At 35.6% G+C, this 14,159-nt stretch overlaps 1 protein-coding gene and 1 long non-coding RNA gene across 2 annotated transcripts in view; one reads left to right on the top strand and one right to left on the bottom strand.

Annotated features, from left to right (window-relative positions):
• Nucleotides 1-6,344: 6,344 nt before the first annotated feature.
• Nucleotides 6,345-9,224, bottom strand: LOC107674992 (uncharacterized). The gene is made up of 3 exons (XR_001632568.1): nt 9,122-9,224; nt 7,814-7,944; nt 6,345-6,401 (listed from the first exon to the last, which is right to left on the bottom strand). It is a non-coding gene; the product is annotated as an uncharacterized LOC107674992 (long non-coding RNA).
• Nucleotides 9,225-10,195: 971 nt separating this feature from the next.
• The window catches only part of LOC107674942 (T-complex protein 11-like protein 1), a 7,741-nt gene continuing 3,777 nt past the window's right edge, over nt 10,196-14,159 (top strand). Inside the window, exons 1-7 of the mRNA XM_016469104.1 lie at nt 10,196-10,204; nt 11,440-11,488; nt 11,576-11,708; nt 11,953-12,073; nt 12,416-12,636; nt 12,709-12,845; nt 12,988-13,157. Coding sequence (XP_016324590.1) covers nt 10,196-10,204; nt 11,440-11,488; nt 11,576-11,708; nt 11,953-12,073; nt 12,416-12,636; nt 12,709-12,845; nt 12,988-13,157 — 840 coding nt within the window. The remainder of the gene's footprint in view (nt 10,205-11,439; nt 11,489-11,575; nt 11,709-11,952; nt 12,074-12,415; nt 12,637-12,708; nt 12,846-12,987; nt 13,158-14,159) is intronic.

The following is a 14,159-nucleotide window of genomic DNA, read 5'->3' as shown; positions in this document are numbered from 1 at the left end:
AGCATGCAGATTTGTAGCATTTTCCTTTAAATGTTAATGAGCTCTGCTGACCCCGCCCCTCTCTTCCGAGCCGCTCTCAGAGAGACTGTTTTCTTTAGCCGCATTCATCGTGAAACTTGCTAATTAGCACATTATTAGGAAAGGCTATTTGCAAAGATTCATTACAAAACCTTATACTCACTTCTCCTGTAGATGAGGCTGGATCATGAATGATTCGCGCGAACATAGACGGATTTAGGCAGATCGGTGGAGCATTCCCTTCTGAAACAAACAAAACTTGTAAAAGTGCATGTAGCATCCTATGACCCCTTTAAGGGTGTTGGATGTGGCTTCTTTCACCCTTTCATGAACGTGTCCCATGCAAAGGACGACTGATATCTTCTATTTCCACGATAGTTTGAAGTATCTACCACTGGAATGCTCTTCTGGTCAATATCTGATTGGTCATTTGCTGTTGTAGGCCCGGGAGAGGAAGGATCTTGTTCTGGGTTTGTGATCTTGGCTTCTTCAGAAGAAACACCCAGTTCAATCTGTTGAGTTTTCAATGGTTCAAAATCATCTTTTTGATCGTTATTTTCCAATATGACCTCCACTATGTCAACTGCATTCACTGAAATGGTCGGATCAATAAGAGGCAACTCTTCAGATGCCAGCTCGTTGACCACATTGTAGAGGCTTGTTTCAGTTGAGCCACCCACTTGGGATACCTGGCTTTGTGAATGCTCACAAATCAATTCAGATTGTGAGAACTGTTCTTTGGACTCATTAAGGAGTGTATCTGAAGGTATTGTGGCACTCGCAGTATCAAGGTTGGTTTCGTGGCATGGGCTTGGTTGGGCATCAATCTTTTCTTCTGTAATGGTCGTTTTCTCGTAAAACACAACTGTGTCTTGTGGATTGCGAGCTTGTGGAAAATTTGAGTTTGCAGTTTTGTCTCTCTGCAGTTGTTTGACTTTCCTTTTGTGAAACACTGTGGAGAAATTCAGGTGCGGCAGTTTGGTGGTATTTGACTTCTTTGGACTGAGATGTAGCATATCCCTGGCTGTCCAAGTGTTTATCTGATGTCTGGGATTCAGTCACTTCAGAAATACACAGATTCTGCTCCAGCGGTCTATCTTTCGGTCCAAAGCCAAAGGGTCGCTGTCTACGCCATAAACAGACCTGGTTTCAGGCCCTGATAGCTCAGCAAGACGACTGTCTGTGTCACTTTGGACTGGGTTTGAGGGGCATCCTTTATCAACTGCGTTGCAGACTGGCTCACTTTCACTGACACTGGTTTTTGTTTCATCACACAACTTTGACAGATGATTCATCATGGGATTGACATCCTCAGGTCTTGAGATGTTATCATCAGACCCACTGGTTGAAACCGATGGTGAGACTACAGGTACTGTTCTGTGTGCCTGCAATGGAATGTCAAGTTCCTTGTTGTCGTTCTGAGAGCAGCCATCTTTTCTAGCCTTTTGAAACTCGATGCTTTCATCTGTGTGAGGAAATGAAATGCATGCATCATTATGAGAGAAAAATGAGAAGTACAGGTAAGCTTTCTTGATAAAGTGACTCCGGTAACCCCTCCCTGTACTTCATGTCATTCTGTATAAAAATATTAGTTATATATCAGCGCCAAGCTTGGCTGGGGAACACAACTGTGCATTCTTTCTTACCGGGAATGCCTTTATCAGGGTGACATGTTGGTTCAAGGTTATCATGAGGACTAATAAGACTCTCCTCAAGAATCTCCTGCAGACTGCTCACCTTCACAAGGTTAATCCCATTAGATGTTGTACTTTTATGGCAATCTGTAATAAAAAGACCACAGTTAGATTAGAACTCAAATCACTTAATAAATCAAATGTCATTTCAAAATCGTGAAGTTCAGACCTATTTATCCATGTCGAATCTACAAGCTTATTAAACAGTCACTGGTTATGAATCTATACATAATCATCCCACCTCAGAGTTATGCATTTCTTTGGTTTTATGAACTGCAGAAATAGACAGCTGTTTGTGCTCTTCCTGGAGTTGATTATATGCCTCTTTTACTGCTATCAGCTCTTCTTGACCGGACTCCGTTGATATTTTTGCAATTGCAGAATCTATTTGAAAACACCAATATTCACTTTTTTTTTAAAACACCATTTTAATTAAAATAATTAAATGTTATGTATAATTAAAATTTCACAAATAAACTGATAATTATCTGTTTTCTAAGATAGATCACAATTCCAGATCCTTTTTTTTCTTTATTTATTTTTGTGATGCTTTCCAGAAATTGTCATCACCACTTTTGCCCAAGCAAGTTTAGAATTTTGGTATTCATCTCTCAAGCGAGCAAAGCTGTCGTCTTTTTCTTTAGTTCTCTCTTGGTTCAATTCATGTTCTGTTTTAAGGACCTGCAATGAAATTAATCACCCAGAAAATTTTTAATGCAATAATACATTTTTATGTGTTTATTTAACCTGGACAGAGGATTCTAAACAGACGGAGAGGCCAATACAAATCAGTTGGCTTTTGTCATGTTAATATTGGTTTTAATCAGTGAATGACTAAGTGAATTAAATAGAGGAATGGGGGGAATAAAAGAGAAGGAGGCTGTAAACGGACATTAAACATACTTACTATTATTGAGTTGCACTTCGTGTGTTGTAAATGTGCAAAAGTGATTTTCAGTTCACTCAATCAATTGTATTAGTATTAGGAGACCATTGTTTACTTCTGAATATGTATACCTTACTAAGATTATTATTTTAAGAAAATTAAATTACAACAAATATTTGGAAACAACTGACAGATTTAGTTTTTTCCCCCAGAAAATATTTTATTTTGTGTATAAATGTGTTTACCTACTGGACAGGGTTAACTGTATTTTATTTATTTAATTAGTTAATTTTATTTATTATTTATTTTATTATTTAATTAATAAGTTAATGGTAACTGAGGTCTGTTTGTGGCTCTAGCCTGTTCTTTTTAGATGTGCACACAGCACATAGTACAAATTACAAAATGCAATAATAAAATAAAAAAATGTCAAAGCAAAAATAGTAAAACACACACTTCATTTCATCTAAGTGTTAAGTCTGATGTTACCTCTGTTAAATGATTCTAACGCACAAAAAAGTTCCAGAGTTTTCAGAGGGGTTTACCTGCTTCTCTGTCCTCTCTGTGGCGTTTTCATTTCTCAGTTTTTTGTTAAGCTCTGCTTCCTAAAAACATAAAGTGTAACATTTATAGACATCCTGGTATCACCCTTTATGTTGAACCCTTTAAATTTAAAGAGATTCTACCACAAGGAGTTTCTTCTGAAGTAGCTGAAACTGTTGCTCTTTCAGAACATTCTGTAAGTGTTCCTCTCCAGGTTTGCAGACCGACGACACTTTGAATGTGACCAGCTCTTTGTTGATCCTCTCCAAATCCTAAATATGAAGTAAAAAGGTGCAACAGTTTGTGACACGGTGATTTAGAACTACTTCTGACTTCAAAGAAATTCAATTTACAAAGCAATAGGAGTATCGTCAGTGGTACAAGAATGATTCAGTGCTTTTTTATACCTCTTTCAAGGCTTTAATCGTAGATTCTTGTTTTTCATTGATGGATGTGAGCTTTTTATTAGTTCGCATGGCCTCTTCAACTTAAAAAAAGGGCCAAATAATTCATGTTGAAAGAATGACAAATCAATTCAATGATGCAAAGAAGAGTTTTTTAAGATCGAATCTGTCCAGAGTGAATGAAGAAAAATGATGAATACCAGACTAAATGTTTTCCAGCTCTTTTAAATTAGCTGGAGAAAATACTAGTTTAAAGGCAAAAGATAATCAGGTTTACACCCCGGACTCAACATTTATTCATTTCTTTTCCATTAAGACAATGTTTGTCAGTTATGACAGTCATACCATTCTGTTCGAGTTTGTCATGGGCCTGTTTGACCATGGCACACAGTCTGGAGATGGCGGCAAAACGCCTCTCCACTTCTCCCAGCTGGTTCTGCCTTTCGTTTGTGTCTGCAGCTGCAACTTTTGCTCCTGAAAAGTTTAAAAACTCATTGTCCTCCCTTCTAAGAGGAATATCCTCATTCGGCTGTACAAATAATAACAGTTCTTCTTCTCGGCAAGGGCAGACCGTGAATATATACTGCATCAGAGAGTTTGAAGACCTTTGTTTAACATCTCGGCTGAGTGCTCCTTTCTGCTAGATAAGGAGTCAACTTCCAAACATGCCTGAGGGTTTTTTTTTTTGTGAAGCGCAGCCCGTTACTGTTTGATTGTCTGTATCAAACTGATTCCCCTCCATTGAAAGGTTAAACAGAGCGAGGCTCTGATATAAAATATTTTAATAGTGGTATTTTCACGTGTCACGCCCTCCCTATCCGTTACTCCTGATGATTCGCTCTCCCTCTCAGCTCCTCCTCTTTAATTCTTCCCACTCCCACTTGCCTCCATCAACAATTCATATAATTGGAAATCCTTACCAGCTCGCCTAATTTCTTCTCCGAACTGTATTTGAGCAACTGTAAGACAGTAGTAAAAGAAGAAGAAAGTGATTTTAGTGAGCTTTTTTTTCTCTGAAAGAGCACCGAGTGACCTTTCTTACAATTGCAAAACAAACGAATAGATTTAGTGCTGTGGATTCAGGATAATTGCCGAAAATGCTTAAACTGAAGTAGAAATAATTTAACTGTCATTTTATTGTTATTATTTAAGTGCAATATTAAATCACATTAGTAAAAATGCAAACAAAAATAAGAACAACATGTGGAATTATCATTCTATTAATTACTATTAGTAGTATTATTTTGCTTTTTACTTCAGACTATTTTATTGATCTTGCATAATTCTATAAATGAAATGTCAAGACCAGGTGTTCAAGAATACATCACAATAATTGCTGGGTTTAGATATGAATCAAATTGCCTAAATTGCATTATCAAATAAAAGGGTAACAAGGGCCTTTATTGGCCAATGGTACGGTTGAACCGAGGGTTTGATGAACCGTAGGAGAAACCATTCATCACCCATGCGACATCATTTATCTGACAACACCAAATAGACCTACACAGACCCCCACTCAAAGGTCAGCGATGAGATGGATTTTCCCACTGTTTTATGTAGATGTCCCTAAGGCAAGAGAGAGGTATGAAAGATCTCGTCATGTAAAGGTGCGTGTTGTTATTGTATTGATTTTGTGTACCTGCAGAATTCTTCTTTGAGGCTGAGGATCTCTTTCTCTTTCAGCTCAGCAGCCAGCTGGTTTTTACCCTTTAAGAGATCATTAATATTTAGTCAAGTGATTAATTAATTATTCATATTAATTAATGATTAATTAATATTTGAATGAAATATATTTTTTTATAAAGTTACTGTTAAATAAGAAAGATATTAGATATAAAGATATGAACCAATGCACAACAGATTCAAATGGAAATATAAAGTGACCAACCTTTTCTCCCTCAATTTTTCGGATTTGGGCCTGAAACTTTAAATTAGACAAAAAAAAAAAATGAATATGTTCATATATTTTTGGGAACATACTCCTTACCCTTATTAATTATTTAAATAAATCATTTTTATTGAAATAAAGTCTTACACACATAGGTTGAGTGGTGTCACAATTGACTTTCGTTTGACATTCTAGAAATCTGACTTTGTAAAGACTCCTGAAAAAGAATAAACTGTTAATATAGACATAAGCTTTAGACATATAAATGGTATTCTATAATTGCTCAGTTATTCCTAACAAACCTTTTGCCATTCCAACTCCTGCTTATCCAGCACTAGTGCCCAAAATGTACATAAAACACAAATGTTTTCATAATCAATAATTAATATCATAATAGGAAAGGACCATATGGAATTAAATGATTTTATGCAGGCATCTGAACAGCAAAGAGCAGAATTTCACATAAAGCCATTATTGTTCTGTTTTCATCTAGGACTGCAGGTTTAAGTCAGTGGTTTGCTACGTTGTGGTTTTTATTTGCATGTAGGAGTGTATTTATATTTTCCTAATAAAGTGTGCTACTTGCAAAGCTGTTAACATTTCATGGAAGGACAATAAATTGAATAAATGGGGTCTGCAGGTAAAAAAAAGTGGTTTCATGTGAATCTTTCAGGACAGAAACTGATTGCATATGGGATTAGATGGAATCTAATAAAACAAAGGACACATAAAATGTGTTGAAATGAAAAAACAGCATGCAAAATATCACTCTAGATAGTGTCATGCATCAGTTCAATGCATTTTCAGCAGCTGCACGTTCAAATTTCCTGTATCTGGCAAAACAACTGACAACATCGCAAGCTGATACAGTCATTTTAATGGAACACACTCTTAAAAGAACATAAGAAGTGACGGCATTCAGCTGAGCGCGTTTGTCTGGCAGGAAATCCTCCATCTTAACCCCGGCCCTATAAACCAGAGAACTACAAAGTGTTAGTTTAATGGCAAGCCTGAGGATCACATTGATTTAATGCCTTTGTTCCTCACCAGCATCATAATATAACAATAAAACGAGAGATACAATTGTTTATTTTTGCTCGTACAACCTTTAAACATGTCCAGTGTGGGGTTTTAAGTGCTTTGCTCGAGGGTACCAGTCGTGCAAGCAAATATGTGAATTTGTCAGGTCCTGCTGCATGACTCCATTCTAATGTAAGTGCAACTTCTGCTGGCTTATATCCAGATGGACAGAAAGTGCTGCTCGCTATTCCATCTTCTGAACACTCATGACACTCCTCCCACAAAATTACATTCCTCAGTTCCTCATGAGCAGGCCAAATAGAGCCATGATGCCATTCGGTTACTAATAGACTGACATCCCTAATATATCGAGATGTCATTTAGCAGCCTTTTAGGGGGCTGATATTTGTCTGAGATTGCTCAAGCTCAATTTACAGTATATGTGCACACATCGTAGGGGAAGACTAATATGAAGATTTCTCACAATTCAAATGTTTTTTTGTTTTTTTTTTAAATCCTGATAACTAAATATCTATGTAAATAAACAAAGAAAAAATGAATGAACAAAAATAAGATAAATAGGTAAAAAATATAATAAACATATTTTAAAAAGTGAAAACAAACAAACATGCAGGAGTTATTTCTACCTGGTCTGAGGCTTAAAATACTTTCTTTACTGTAACCTGATGTAAATAGGTTAATTCAGTCATTTTAAATAATATTTCAAATATATTATTTTACTGATTTCTGTCATAGTTATCACACTATTTAAATATTCATATTTTTGCTAATTGCGAAAAAATACAAATATATTTATTAATATTTTACAGATAAATAGAGAAATACTAACTACCTAATTAAATAAATAAATATATAAATTAATTCTAAGAAGATAAACAAGTAAAATAATATTATAAAAATAAAAATATGACAACACAAACAAACAAACATGCAGGAGTTATTTCTACCTGAATTGACGTTTAAAATAGTTTCCTTACTGTAACCTAATGTATTTAGGTTAATTCAGTCATTTCTGTCATAGTTCTTGCGTTGTTTCATTAAATAAATAAATACAGGATGGAAAGTGGTGGGGGCAAAGGAAAGGTGACTCTGAGGTTTTGTTATTTTTGTCTTTATCTTATTTCGATCAGCTAATCAATTAAAATAATCATCTTTAATTGCTGAGCCTGGCAGGGCACTAATGGTAATGCAACAACAAACACCTTAAAAACAACAACAATGCAATAAACATCATTGTTGCCACCAGTCTTACATCTCTTGCTTTGTTTTCTCAGGTTTCATAATTTTTTACACATTATCTATCATCAGAAAGGCTAAAAGTAAAAGTAAGACCCCATACCTTGTGAATATGCAACTCTTCAACTGCCTCCAGGAGACTTGTTTTAAATTCCAGTACTTGCAGTGAGATGGTACGCCCATCATTCTCTACAACAATGTTTGGGGTCTTCGGTTGGGGTCTTTATCTTCCATCTACAGACAAAACAGCAAGAGTGTGTGTAAATCTTGCAGTTTCATTTGTATATAATTTAAAACGCATCATTCTGCTTTGGAATATTTCCATAATACCAAGGAGAAAAGCTCTGTTGCAGGGTCCACACTCGACTCCATGGTACTTGGGGTGGGGGGGAGAAAAACATTAAATCAGACAATCTAAACAGAGCCTACAGATCAAATCTGGTGTTTCTGCTTTATAAAACAGCAGCAATATGATTAAATACATCAATGTTTAATAAATAATTTAACTAATAGAAATTATTCAAATAAACCTGCAAAAATACTATATTTTAGCCCAATTGTAGGCTGTTTGTGGTTGCGAACCACCATATTTTTCCTTTTAATTTTAGTAATTTTAATTTTTCCTGTGTTTTTATCATTTTTATTCATTTTTTAATGTTTTTAATATTTTTTATTTCAGGTTTAGTTATTACTATGAAAAGTTTCTCGCAAAAAAAAAAAATCTTGCAATTCACAGCTAACATCTCACAATTCTGTTTACCAACAGAATTGCAAGGAAAAAAAAGTCACAATTGTGAGACAAACGTATAGAATTGCAAGAGAAAACGTCTGAATTGTGAGATAAAAATAAGCCGCAATTACCTTTTATGTTTTGTTTTTTTAATCTTGTGGCAGAAACAGTCTTCTATATATTTCAGTACAGTTAAACTAAATGGAAATAAAAATAAATGTTGCCTTGGCAACTATCTGGAAAAAATTGTTTAAGTTTTTATATATTTTTCATTACAATTAACAGTTATTTTATTTCAAGTAATTACATAAAATAATGATGAAAAATGTTTTTTATGGATTTAGTTTTAGTTAACTATAATAACCCTGGTTGATGCACATATATCAGCTCTAAACTCATCCAATCAGAATTTAGAGCTGGAACTATTGGTTTTATCATACTGCATATGACAAAAACAATGCTACTACATAAATTTCACCTCATAAGAATATATAAACCACTGCTATAGACAAAGTTCAAGTTGTTGCATCAGAAAAAAGCCTTTTAAATCCCATCTCAAACCTATCAAGGTGAAAATGGCAGCATGGTAAAAGTGTAGGCTAATAGGGGTCAGAATCATAACACCGGATGGACAGATGGCTCTGTCATTCAGAAGGAATTATATAACATATCTAATTTGACCTGTGCTTGGTCCGCTGTATCCCCATCATCATGTCTGACTTGGAAAGTGGGAGGTCTTCATCCAGCCTGGTGTTTTAATAGAAGAAAGGCTTTCGTCCATTTAGCCGCTGCTGATATATCAATCATGAACAGGAATTAAATGATCCCGTTAGAATTTGCTACTATCACAAATGACCTGAAGGGCCAATGTCTTTATTCGCTTTCCTCCGCTGATTCACCTCAGCAGATATTAAACAACTTCATAAGCCATAAAAGGCAAAATTAAAAGGACACCATCTATAAAATGGGATAATTCCGTGCCTGCGGTATGATGTCCATATTACTGTCATAGCTGCTGATCTATAAATGTGAATGGCAGTGGTTGAGACTTCAGGTGAAATCCTGCTGAAAGTTAGTGTAGCGATCAGATTTAACCGTTGACCTCAGCTGATCAAACATTTGCTTACAGGGTGAAATCTGGATTTATTGTCTGAGAAGACTTTTAACCCCAAAATAAACATTACAATAAACACTGTTCTGAGATATTAAGTAGGCTAATTCATGGTAAACGAAGATGGTTTTGGCCATAATATTATAGCCACTACCCTAAATTGAAGTAAATTAAAGCACCTTTTCGTAATGTTTTAAGTCATTTTATTATTAGTAATATTTTTAAATACAGGTCAGGTGGCATAAGCCATTATAGTTACTATGGTAAATTATTGTTATTGGCTGAATAGGCTATAAACATGTTTATCACTCAGGACTTACTCACTCTAATAACTTTGGAAGATAAAAAATAGCACATTTTCGAAATGCTAAATAGCATATTTATGTACTTTACAAATGTTTTAGTAAGATAAGCAAATGTAGCTAGCTGCTAAACTATCACAACATTTATTTATTAGTTATTTTTCCTCATAAGTGACTAAACAGCTTAAGACAAGTGCTGAAAATAGTTTAATGATTGTATAATAAGCATAAATGTAACTTATTACATTAATACTTAAAATAAACCCTGGGGATTTTATTTATTTATTTATTATTTTTTTGCCGTACTGACTGGAGTTGGTGTGGTTAAGAATTCAGTCAAGGATGGCTACGGTTATGCTATATCTTGAGTAATAAATTCTGGGATTTCTGTGAACTTTCCTCTCAAACATCATCACAAATGATGTTTAAAAGCAAATAGTGATCTACTATTTTTCCGAGCTAGTATTTTAAATCATGTCACTCACTCTGTAAACCCCACTCGCCCTACCTGTGTCATCCATTCAGGCGCTAAGAAACGTTGCCTTTGCTGCCACCTAGTGTCCTTTATGTACCGTGGTTTTATACATAACTTTGTATACATAACCACATATTTTTACACGTTTATGACATACCTGGCATAATAATTAAAAAGCTAAATATTTAGGAAACATTACAGGGTCGACGGAAACTAAAATGATCTTTTATGTAACCTAACTAGACATTAGACCGCCTATTTTGCTTTAATTTTATACATAATTATATACGTAAATTTAATCATAACTGTGATTTATTGCCTTTGATGATAAAATAATTTAGAATTTTGAATATTAACCATTTTATACAACCCTCCCTGTCCCTAGGGGGTGACTCAAGTGTCATTCTCTTGGGAAATGTAGTTCCGTGCTTCAAAACACCGCTTTGGCCCCATTGAAAACCACATGTAAGAAAACTACAAAGAAGCGTTCTGAACCGTACTTCCGTTGTGCATCAGGTTTGTATTGATTCATTCAGAGCAAAACGTCCAGGCTGCGATTTTGATTATATGTTGCGAATTGCAGCTGCATTAAAATAAAGTTTAGACGTGCGGTCGGTGCTTTAACTAATCCAGGTAAGCTGTAAAAGAGTCTAATGTAATTTTTATTATTTTGGCTGAATGAATGACGGATGTTAGAGTACAGACAGACACGACGGAGCATCAGGCTCTCAGATTTTAGTAACGAGATCAGGGTGGTTGTTTATGTCGCAACACAGTAAACCAGATCAGTGTAGATAGCGAGTTTATGGAAATAAAAATATATTTGAATGTGACTAGTAGAGGGATGAGTCAACTAGAGAGCAATTGTTTATTGTCTTTTAAAAGGCATTCTAGTCTTTTCCTTCTTTTTTAAAAATAAAAACAAAACAACTTCACACACAGCTTGCTGTCACACCGTTGGCAGAACATTTTCAGTGTTGGCACTGGATAGAGCTGCTGATGCTGTAGTCTATGGAAAGATTACTTTAATTTCTCGGCTTCTTTGTTTTCAGCAGAAGATGCCCAAGGAATCTGACAAGTCCTCCAAGGAGGAGCAGAGCAAGATTGACAGAAGAGGATCAGAAGAAATACTCCCAGTCCTCACAGACTCACCCCTCAGTGTAAGGAGAGAATTGATTATTTCACTTAAGAAATATATGGCCGTTTTAACTCTTAACAGTGTTAATGTTGCATTCAAACACTTACAGCCAGTCCACCCAGATTTGTGTCAGTGGAAGAGCTAATGGAGACAGCCAAAGGAGTCACTAATATGGCACTGGCCCATGAGATAGTGTTGAACAGTGCTTTTCAAGTCAAGCCTTATGAGCCAGGAGAGGGAAGGTAATAGACATTATAAATGTAATCTGAGACTGTCATAATGTTATTCATTAGTCTAAACATATATTTGAAATGTTAATGTGCCAGTTTAAAACTCTGATTATAATGTATTGCAATGCAGTGGTTCTAAAGGGATGCATATTGTGGTCAAACATTCACATTGTTTGTTTTTTTGCTCTACATTTTAAATGGTTTGATTTGAGAATGTTTTGCAATGATTTAACATATCTTTCCTGTGTGTACTCAGTTTGGAGAAACAGGTAAAAGAAATAATGCACAAAGCATTTTGGGATTGCCTTGAGTCACAACTGAATGATGACCCACCATCGTACAGCCATGCTATCACACTGGTTGGTGAAATTAAAGAGGTAAGAAAAGAATCCAGACCTACTCATGATCATATTTTGATATTAATTAAATTTGTTATTCTGTATAAATATATATTATAATATATATTCTGTGTACACACACACACACACACATTTATATAGAATTAAAATGACAAATGACATTAAAACAAAGATAATAATGTTATTATTAAATATTATAGTATTTTATATATGGGTATAGTTAGTATGCTAATTTTAAATACATACTTACATACTGTACATATGAATATATTTAATTATTTCTTAACATATTTGTTCACATTAAGCAAACTAAAAATATTTGAAGGTGTTCATTAGTTCTCTGTCCCCCTGTTTTTCCAGACGCTGCTGTCTTTTCTGTTGCCAGGACAGAGCCGATTGAGAGGGCAAATTGAAGAGGCTCTGGATCTCTCATTGATTCATCAGGAGGCTGAGAACAGAGCTCTAGACATCAATAAAGTAGCCAAGTTCATAATTGACATGATGGGCACCTTTTGCGCACCCTGTCGTGATGAAGACATCAAACAGCTGCGTGAAATCACTGACATTGTGCCCCTTTTTAAGTAAGTCACTTAAACAGTTCAAGGTGAAGGTCACATGACTCCAACTCCAAATAAAATCATGTTTATTTGCAGGTCTATATTTGCAGTGCTGGACAAAATGAAAATCGATATGGCCAACTTTGCTGTGAGCAGCCTGCGACCTCACCTCTTACAGCAGTCGGTAGAATATGAGCGGAAGAAATTTCAGGACTTCCTAGAGAAACAACCCAGTAAGGAAAATCAATTACTTGTATAGTAATTATACCAAATCAATAAATGTTATGTTATGCAGGCATTAAAAAATGTGGATAAGCTTCATGTACTTTAGTAAATGCTGATCTCTTTAATTCAGTTATGTATTCATGTTTGCAGATGCTTTGGATTTCACACAGAAATGGCTCCAAGACACAGCAGATTATGTAACCGGTGGAGGAACGGAGGGTGGAGCAACATGCACACCAAATTCTGCTCAACTTGCTCTACACAATCATGCCTATTTACGCCTGTTAAAGTGGGACCATGATGCTGAGTCTTTTCCAGAGGTAACTTATTAGTTACTTATAACTTACTTATATCTATTAATTTATTTTAAAAAAATTGTAAATGCAATAATGCAGCTCTTTTATGACAAGCATGTTTCTAATTTCTGAATTAAAATATTTTTTTTGTGGAAAAAATCATTTAGATATTTTTTGACAGGCATATGTCCAAACTATCTTGATACAACTGTCCTGATATCATAATGAAGAATTTTAACAATTAATGATATATTTTTTTTGTGACAGTAAAGGTATTTATAATGTTACAAAAGACAAAATTTCTATTTCAAATAAATGCAGTTCTTTTGAACTTCATATGCATCACAAAATCCTGGAAAAATGTTCATGGATCATGCCAAATTGATTTAAGTAATACATTTACATATACAGTATACAGATACACAACACATCAGGCAAAACATTATGACCACTGACAGGTGAAGTGAATTACACTGATTATCTCCTCATCACGGCACCTGTTAGTAGGTGGAATATATTAGGCAGCAAGTGAACATTTTGTCCTCAAATTTGATGTGTTAGAAGCAGGAAAAATGGGCAAGCGTAAGGATTTGAGCGAGTTTGACAAGGGCCAAATTATGATTGCTAGAAGACTGGGTCAGAGCATCTCCAAAACTGCAGCTCTTGTGGGGTGTTCCCAGTCTACAGTGGTTAGTATCTATCAAAAGTGGTCCAAGGAAGGAACAGTGGTGAACCGGCGACAGGGTCAAGGGCGGCCAATGCTCATTGATGCACATGGGGGGCGAAGGCTGCCCCGTGTGGTCCGATCCAACAGACGAGCTACTGTAGCTCAGATTGCTCAAGAAGTTGATGCTGGTTCTGATGGAAAGGTGTCAGAATACACAGTGCATTGCAGCTTGTTGCGTATGGGGCTGCATAGCCGCAGACCAGTCAGGGTGCCCATGCTGACCCCTGTCCACCGCCGAAAGCGCCAACAGTGGGCATGTGAGCATCAGAACTGGACCACGGAGCAATGGAAGAGGGTGG

This window comes from Sinocyclocheilus anshuiensis, unplaced genomic scaffold, assembly GCF_001515605.1.
Source record: "Sinocyclocheilus anshuiensis isolate Anshui unplaced genomic scaffold, SAMN03320099.WGS_v1.1 scaffold1065, whole genome shotgun sequence".
Taxonomy (NCBI): Eukaryota; Metazoa; Chordata; class Actinopteri; order Cypriniformes; family Cyprinidae; genus Sinocyclocheilus; species Sinocyclocheilus anshuiensis.
Note: the sequence above shows the minus strand (reverse complement) of the source record. Positions and strands in the feature narration are given on the sequence as shown.